This window comes from Zea mays, chromosome 3, assembly GCF_902167145.1.
Source record: "Zea mays cultivar B73 chromosome 3, Zm-B73-REFERENCE-NAM-5.0, whole genome shotgun sequence".
Classification (NCBI taxonomy): domain Eukaryota; kingdom Viridiplantae; phylum Streptophyta; class Magnoliopsida; order Poales; family Poaceae; genus Zea; species Zea mays.
The window spans coordinates 144,665,178-144,673,542 of record NC_050098.1 but is presented as its reverse complement, the minus strand read 5'-3'; the positions used below and the strand labels follow the sequence as shown (position 1 = coordinate 144,673,542).

The 8,365-nt window shown below is 44.2% G+C and overlaps 1 protein-coding gene across 1 annotated transcript; it reads left to right on the top strand.

The window, feature by feature from the left end:
• Positions 1-3,609: 3,609 nt before the first annotated feature.
• On the top strand, positions 3,610-4,462 carry LOC100278342 (uncharacterized). The gene is made up of 3 exons (NM_001398305.1): positions 3,610-3,863; positions 4,012-4,191; positions 4,315-4,462. Exons 1-3 carry the CDS (start codon positions 3,653-3,655, stop codon positions 4,416-4,418), a joined length of 495 nt encoding a protein of 164 aa, NP_001385234.1. The 5' UTR covers positions 3,610-3,652; the 3' UTR covers positions 4,419-4,462.
• The last annotated feature ends 3,903 nt before the right edge of the window (positions 4,463-8,365 follow it).

The window sequence follows — 8,365 nt, the reverse complement described above, 5'->3', positions numbered from 1 at the left end:
ATTTTATGTGGTTAAATATACGGACCGGGCTTGGGCCGGCACGGCCCAACGAAGGCACGACGTGGTTTAGGGCTGGGCTGGTCCACTGTTTTTACACTTCGGGCTGGCACGACAAGGCCCAAAAATTGTTTGGGCTTTCCTGGCTCGAACCTGTTTGGCACGAAGCACGATGGGCTTGGGCTGGGCTGGCCTGGCCCGGCCCAATTCCCAGCACTAGGCACGCCTATAGGAGCAATCTATTGGCACCACCACGTCATGGGTCGGCACAAACATGAAAACTAGAAATTAGTGTGGATTTAGATTTAAAAGTTTTCTTTGTGTTGGTCAATGTCATATATCATTCATTCTACTCACTTGCTCGGCACATAGACGGAGCCAGGGACGGAGCTAGCGCTGGGGCGGGCGGGACTCGAGCCCATGGAGCCTCACTGGAGCCTCTCCTAAAATTTAAAATATACTTCCTCCGTCTAAGTATATAATGTGTAATCATCTCTGGTTTAAAGACCAATAAATACATTTAATTCTCTCTATACCACTGCATCGATGTACGTGTGCATAGAGAGCATGTCTTATATTGTGGGACAAGAATAAAAAGTGGTTACACCTTATATTTTAGGATGGAGGGAGTATATAGCATAACATATAAGGGACTCATATATACACTGCAGCAGTTTAGTTTAGTGCCTCCTAATTGTTTTAAAAAAACTTTGTTAGTTCATGTGCAACTTATATACATCGAAAACTCATGTGCACCGAATATGTTCTCTTCTAAATTAAGAGGGTGTTTAGAATGGCTCCAGATTACAGCTCCAACACTACCGGAATCGAGTGCTTTGCCGAGTGCCTGAAGCACTCGGCAAAGCCTGAAAAACACTCGGCAAAGGCTTTACCGAGTGTGACACTCGGCAAAGAAGGCTCGGCAAACAGTGCATCGGCAAAGCCTTCTTTGCCGAGTGCTTTTTCTCGGGCACTCGGCAAACCTCTTTGCCGAGTGCCAGAGAGCACTCGGCAAAGAAAAGCGGCCGTTACGGCGCCGGGTGACGGAGACGGAGGCTTTGCCGAGTGTCCCTGGTGACACTCGGCAAAGAAGTTATCTTTGCCGAGTGTCTTCCAGGCAGCACTCGACAAAGAACCCGCCAGGGAGGGTCCCCATGTCAGGTTCTTTGCCGAGTGTTCTGTGCGACACTCGGCAAAGCCGACCTCTTTGCCGAGTGCCAGCGACATAACACTCGGCAAAGAACCTAAGCCGGTGCCCAGGTCTGTGCTCTTTGCCGAGTGTTATGACCCAGACACTCGGCAAAGAGCCTCTTTGCCGAGTGTTACACTCGGCAAAGTGACCAGTATATACCTTTTTTATTTGTTTTTTGTATTCCATCCACACAAACAGAAGATATCACATATATATCACATATATACATCACAGATATCATCACAGACATAAATAGCCAACACAAACATAAAACCGTCACCACAAACATAAATATCCATCACAAACATAAGTGTTCAACACAAGTATTAAACACAAACATAAGTCTCAAACGTCGCAAGCTCTCACATAAGTATCAAACACAGACATAAGTATTATACATAAGTTCTGAAGTCTAAAACAATGAAAACACAACACTCATGGAGGTGGGCGGTTTGACCGAGGCTGCGTTGGGCTGAACCCTTCCGGAGGGTTGTTGGATGCCGCCCCAGATTGGCCCTGCACAGAGAAGAGATTGCATGTGTTATACCAGATGCATTACAAACATCTAACTACAACTTTGATACTCACAGGAGTGTGGAAGAGAGTAGGGTCAACTGGGGGGAACAATGGAGGTGGCGGAGCGATGCCCTGTGCGGCGCCAAGGCTCTGCATGTACTGGAACATCTCCGCCATCCTCTGATCAGCCGCCGCCCGCTCCGCCATTATCCTCGCCTCCATCTCTTGACGTTCTCTCCTATCTTCTTCTAGTTGGGTCTGTAATATTACAAGCCAACGTTATAGTAACTCAAAGATAAGGTATATAACTCAAGAAAGGACGAGTTACAGAAGCACATAACCTCGAGTTGCTGTATGCGATGCTGTGAGCTGTCGTGCCGAGGTCGTATGGCTGGACTCGAGCCCGTGCTCCTTGCTCTCACCTGAGACAGAGTGGGAGTGGAGGACGAGTCGATTGCCCCGTCGGCAATCCAGTACCGCCCATGTCTCTTGCCTCCTCCGACCCTCATGAGCACATCGGGGTCGATCGGCTCGGTGCTCGGATTATAGTCTGGGCCATGGACCTCCTGTGCCATGGCGGTGTAGTCATGGAGGCGGCTGTAGACGGCGGGGTTGGTGTAGGCCTCGGGCCCGTCATCCGGACTACACATGAAATCATAGAGTTTCAATGTGGATCTCTTAGGTTTCTACACATAGTGTCTCACAACTTTCTCCAAATATTCTAAAATTTTTATCACAGCCTATACATATGATATCATGACACGGGGACAAGTTTCATGATTTTCTGACTTTGTTTGTGTTTTATACAATTTTTAAACATGTGGATGCCAAGTTCACGGCCATGTTTAGTGAGCATGTTGCTCGAAGTTTCCGGTACGCTTCTGAAATCGGTCGTAACTTATGCTAAGTACCACGAATATCATTTTTTCATGCACGGTTTTCCAAGTTTCGAGTGACCTGCAGTTCAAATTTGAATTTTCCGAAGAAATTCAAATAAACGAACTAAATCTACTAACGATTGAAACTCTGTTATAATTGTCCACAAATGATACATGTAGGTCTACATAGTGTAGGAACATACCACAAAAAGTTTGGGAGACAAAATCAAAAAAATAAAAATATACTTTGCCGAGTGTCTAGAGATGACACTCGACAAAGAGTTCTTTGCCGAGTGCTAGATGTGTGACACTCGGCAAAGAAGCCTCTTTGCCGAGTGCCAGCCGTTGGCTCTCGGCAAAGACCGACGACCGTCAGCTTTGGGACGGCCGTTGACGGCCCTTTGCCGAGAGCCCCCTTTGCCGAGTGTTTGACACTCGGCAAACTAGTCTTTGCCGAGTGCCGTCCTGTGCCGAGTGTCCAGCACTCGGTAAAGAGTCTCGTTGCCGAGAGTCTAACTTTACCGAGTGCGGCACTCGGCAAAGCCTTCTTTGCCGAGTGCCCGACAAAAGGCACTCGGCAAAGAATACAACACTCGACAAAGCCTTGGATTCCGGTAGTGCAACGTGAAGCTGTAATATCAATTTAAATAATTTAAAGATATTTTTAATTCAAATAATAAACAAAATGACTAATCTAAATATCTTTTAAACGCTTATAGCTCTAGCTCTATAATTTTCTGGAGCATCTAATGATCTACCCCATCAAGTCTATTAAATTTTCTGGAGCTAACAAGACCTAAATATAATGTTGACATGATATATAGGTCCGCCAGTTTTTCTCATCGTGAGTTGACCGGCAAGGGTGGACCTGGAAAGTTTACCCCAACCCACTAACGACGACGCCGGTGGGCACTAGCTACTGTAGTGGCACGTACTGCTGCATCTGCATGTGCCCATGGCTGTGACGGGGAGAACACGGGCGGTGCTCTATAAATACCACACGAAGCCGGCCGGACAGAGGAGCCCAACACAAGCTCATCATCGTCTATATATTCTGAAATACATATCAATGGCTGTGCTGGAGCGGCGTTCCCGCCTCCCGGCGGTGGCGCAGCTTGCCGTGGCGTTCTGGCTGGCGGCCACCAGCGCCTGCCTGTGCCGTAGCGTCATCCCTGACCCGGACCTGGAACCGGGCCGCCCGTGTGTCGGTCGTCTGTTCTGTCGTTGGCCACCGCTGCCGCTACCGTCGCCGCCGCCACCTCCAGTCGTCACACCTCCTCGTGAGTTCAGCCGCAGTTCAACACCTCCTCGTGTGTTTGCACTATAGAGGCTGCCTATATATGTCCCAGGACCGTTTGCTAGCTAACAACTCGATGCAGCTGATAATTAATAACAAGCTTGTTAGCTTAATTTGCTTCCGTTTTGCAGCAGCTCCGGAGACGACGACTCCGCCACCGCGACACCACCATACCCCTCCGTTTTGTCCTTCCCCTCTGTGTCGTCATCGCCTGCCGCCCCACCTGCCGAGGCCGATCTACCCACCACCGACACCGTTGTCCCCGGAGTCCCCGCCGCTGCCTCCACCGCCGCCGGTCGTCACCCCTCCTCGTGAGTCCAGATCCTGACGGCCTTTTTGCATGGCGGCCGGCACGCGCTCTTACGTGCGTCTTTGAGCGTACGTACGTGTAGCGTTTGCTAGCAAGTGCATCGTCTCATGAACTCGTTTTGCAGCTCCGACGCCGCGACATCCATACCCTACCCCTCGTCCATGTATTTATCCGTTCTGTCCTCTTCGGCCGCCGGTCTGCTTATGTAGTATATCTATGTTTGAATAAAAAGTAATAATGTAGTATTTGTACTGTAGTATCACGCGATCCGAGAAACCAAAATTATTCCATTTTATAACAACATGTGATAAAAAAACCGTGATGCATGATTTTAAGGAGACAATCAAGCTACTCTCCGATGTCCCTAGCTCCCTCTATAAGAAAGGAGATCAATATAGTGGAGATTGGCCTCTCTGCAAGGAAGGGGCACTACCGAAATCGGGCGCTTTGCCAAGTGCCTGCCCGATAAACACTCGGCAAAGAGAGCTCAGCGAACAGTACATCAATACGGTGGAGACTAAGGAATATAATGAAAAAGAGCGGGAAAATCTCATCCTGATCTGTACCGTATTCCTGTTTATACCGATCATTTTTGTATTTTTTTTGGAAAAAAATATAAAAACGAGACAGGAAACAAAACAAGGTTGAACGGGAGCGACAACGGTTCAAGGTTTTCTCCCATATTTACAGTATCTCATATTTGACCAGGATAATCTCGTTTCTATCTCGTTTTAAGTTAGACGGGAGATATTTGTATTACAAATCTGTGATAAACTGATATGTTATATTATCACACGTGAACTTAATAATTGTTACATGTTATTATTGTTGGAAATTTAGAATAGATTGTTTATTGATCAATGTTGGATGTTGGTTTCCACTTTATCGTAATCCTATTAAGTATTGACTACACAAGTACAACATGCTCTACTTGTTTTTGCTTAGCTGGCTCCATAAGTCTAACCAATGCCATGCAGCCTAAAAGTGCATCTAGCCCCTTTGTCGGTTTTGGTGATTTGGATATACAATGGTAGAAAGGTATAACGGATCAACACCAAACAATGATGGTGATATTCCATAAGTAAGGTCGTTTGGATATATGGAGATGGATATTCAATGAAGATCAAAAGATAAAAGATCGTCAATCAGATAATCATACATCAAAGGAGACAATGCACAATGGATATAATATGGTCTTTATATTGGTTTGCTTATATGAACAAAGATATGGAAAATCACTATGCATTGATATGATCAAGCTAGGAATATGAAGATGGAGATTGAAGTAAATGAGAAGAAGTGCCAATCTAAAATCCTAGGATATAAGGAACTGTGAATTGGTTTGACCATATTGATGTTGGTTCATATATGCTTCTATGAGAATCAAACTAGAGCTTGATTGATCTTAGCATTTTTATCTAGATGACATTCAGGTAAGGTTCACAATATTGAAGAAATGATTCTCTCAATGGATGCTCAATATGATGTGACTCAAGAATGTCTTGATAGGGTGAAGATAGCAAGGAAAGGGCTTCGAGGGACTAGGCGAAGGTGAAGGCCAAGCGGCGGATTGTGGACTGAGGTGCCATGGCTAAGGTGAAGAAGAGAGTACTTGCACTAAGTCGATGAACTAACTAGCCTTGAAGAGTTATATTGTGTTGATGCATCAGTAAGGTGACTTGAAGCCATGATTTGAACTCATATATGGTGAAATGATTCAAGTCATAGGATTGATTTGTGTTTTCTTCAAAAGGTGAGACAAATATGTTTGTGATCCTTGTGAAGCAACGCCATGGACAAATCACACATGACACACCAATGACTCAAGGAGTTTACTTAATTATATTTTATTTAACTTGAGTATTGGAATCGTCGTACTATCAAGGAGGGTCCAAAAAAAGGATGGTGCTTTCCAAAGCTCAAGCCTCTAAAATTCAAAAGCTATTTCGAAAACAAAATCTTTTGGACACTCTATGAGTTCAACTGGAGTGAGGTTTGGGAGACGGAGAACCTTCCTGCTCAAAAGCAGTTGAACTTGTCTTTAGGACAATTCAACTTGACTTGAACTGGGTTGAACTTGCCTTTAGGGTAGTTTAACTTGACTTGAACTGAATTGAGCTTGTCTTCAAGATAGTTCAACTTGACTTGAATTGAGTTGAATATATCTTCAGGTCAGTTCAACTTGACTTGAACTGAGGAGCTCTCTAGTTATAACCAGTTGAACCTGCCCTAGGGCCAGTTCAACTTGGGTTTTCTCTCTGAACCTCTCTCGTCAAAACTGGTTGAACTGGCCCTAGGGGTGGTTCAACCGGTGTTAGGGTCAGACGGCCGTTGTGGCGTCTGTCTACTGGTCTGACTGGGAGACTGTATGTCAGGCTAATAGCCAAGGTGGTTGAACCGGCCCTAGGGGCAGTTCAAACGGTTTTGGACTTTTGACTCCAGTCAAACTAGATTTTTTGAACTTGGTTTGGCTTTGGTCAAAACCAGTTCAACCGAGGTCTCAGGCAGGTTCAACTGGCCTCCATGCAGGAAGTCTCAAACGGTTAGTTTTGGAGCCCCACCTATATATACTCACTGCTACCTCTCTCCTCCACATAAGAGCATGCCTTGAACTCCATTTCTAACCTGAGAAACACTCCCCACTCTCTCTCACACACCTCTTGCCTCTTCCATTTTAAATCTTTGGAGAGAAATCTTTGAGTGAGATTGAAGAGCTACGAGTTTTTGTGCTTCATCTCCAAATCCTTCTTGCTCTTCTTGATTTGAGCTTTGGTACTAAATCGAGTTCTTTGTGGATTAATTACTCTTGGAGCTTCTATCTGCTAGATGACTAGGTCTCGCATTTGAGTCTCCAAATCTTGTGGAAGATCACAAGACAATTTGTATTACCCACTCATGTGAGCAAAGATTAGTGTGTAGGCTTGACCTTTGTGGTCGGTGAAAGGAGGATTAGGGTTGAAAGAGACCTAGCTCTTTGTGGGTGCCTCAACGAGGAAGTAGGACATCTTTGTGGTGTGACCGAACCTCGTGATAATCTTATGTCTCTTGTGTTCTTGCTCATTGTGTTTGTTCTTGTTCTTCGTTCTCTCACCATTCCATGAAAGAATTGTTTATATCTTTTGGTGTGTGGATTTTAAGAAGTACCCTTCTCAGATCTACTACTTTAAACCCTATAGATCATCTAGGACATCCTATTTGCAAAGTTAACTGGGTGAATTTCGAGAATAATTCAGTTGTATATCTCATTTTTTAGTTGGACTCGTGTAGACCGATTGAACCAGTTTCACACAATTCGTTTCTAGTTTTTGTTGAAAAAAATTCTGCTTGTCTATTCACCCCCTCTAGTCAACTTTCACTGCCGTAGCACATGCACTGAATTACAAGACTTATATTACATTACGAGGAATTGCGATTCTGGAAAACATTCTAGCTACTGTCCGTTTTCGACACATTTCTGTTCGTATTTAATCGCCCATCTATCCCACAACAATTCCCATTACTAGATGTCCCGCTCCCATATTCGGTGAAAATATGGTAATAGAGGAAGTTTTCCTCCTATTCTCGTTTATTTTTATCCCAAAGAGAAACTAGGACATTGGGTCATACCTTTGTCTCTATGTCCATATTTGGCTCAACTTTAACTCCAAAATTTTTAGACCTGCACATATCTATCTCTAATTTTCATAAAGAAAGCAATACCAAAGGTTTGTTCAATGTGTTTGAGTAAGTCGTCAATCTTGTATCCATTTCATTCAAACTTCAACAAGATACCACAATTGTCCTAAAACAAAAGAACTTTGTTAGATCTACAAAGTCCATATATATCTTAGAGGTAGGAGTTAGCTAGTGCCCTATCAGATGTGGGTTCGTGTTTACGCTACTATACAAATTACCTTTAGGGCTGGTCAAATTGGACCCATCAGAGATGGTTTTTGAAATAGTTATCGTGTTATCAATCATAAACATTTCTTATTCTCAAGATGTTGCGAATATGGACCCTTTAACTTATTCATAAAGTGATTTTGATCATTTTGATGACATCTCAATCACTAGAATTAAAATTTGTTGAGATGTGTTAGACATGTTTGTAGTAAGAAACTAGGGACCTTGTCCTTAATACTAGCCACTAGATGCATAAAAATGTTAGATTACCTTTGGGTAGTTGTTCTTCCCAC

Excerpts from the sequence above, each read along its gene's own strand:
- LOC100278342 (NM_001398305.1), top strand. The coding sequence starts at position 3,653 with ATGGCTGTGCTGGAGCGGCGTTCCCGCCTCCCGGCGGTGGCGCAGCTT. Across the intron at positions 3,864-4,011 it reads TCCAGTCGTCACACCTCCTC|CAGCTCCGGAGACGACGACT; the intron begins GTGAGTTCAGCC and ends TCCGTTTTGCAG. Across the intron at positions 4,192-4,314 it reads GCCGGTCGTCACCCCTCCTC|CTCCGACGCCGCGACATCCA; the intron begins GTGAGTCCAGAT and ends CTCGTTTTGCAG.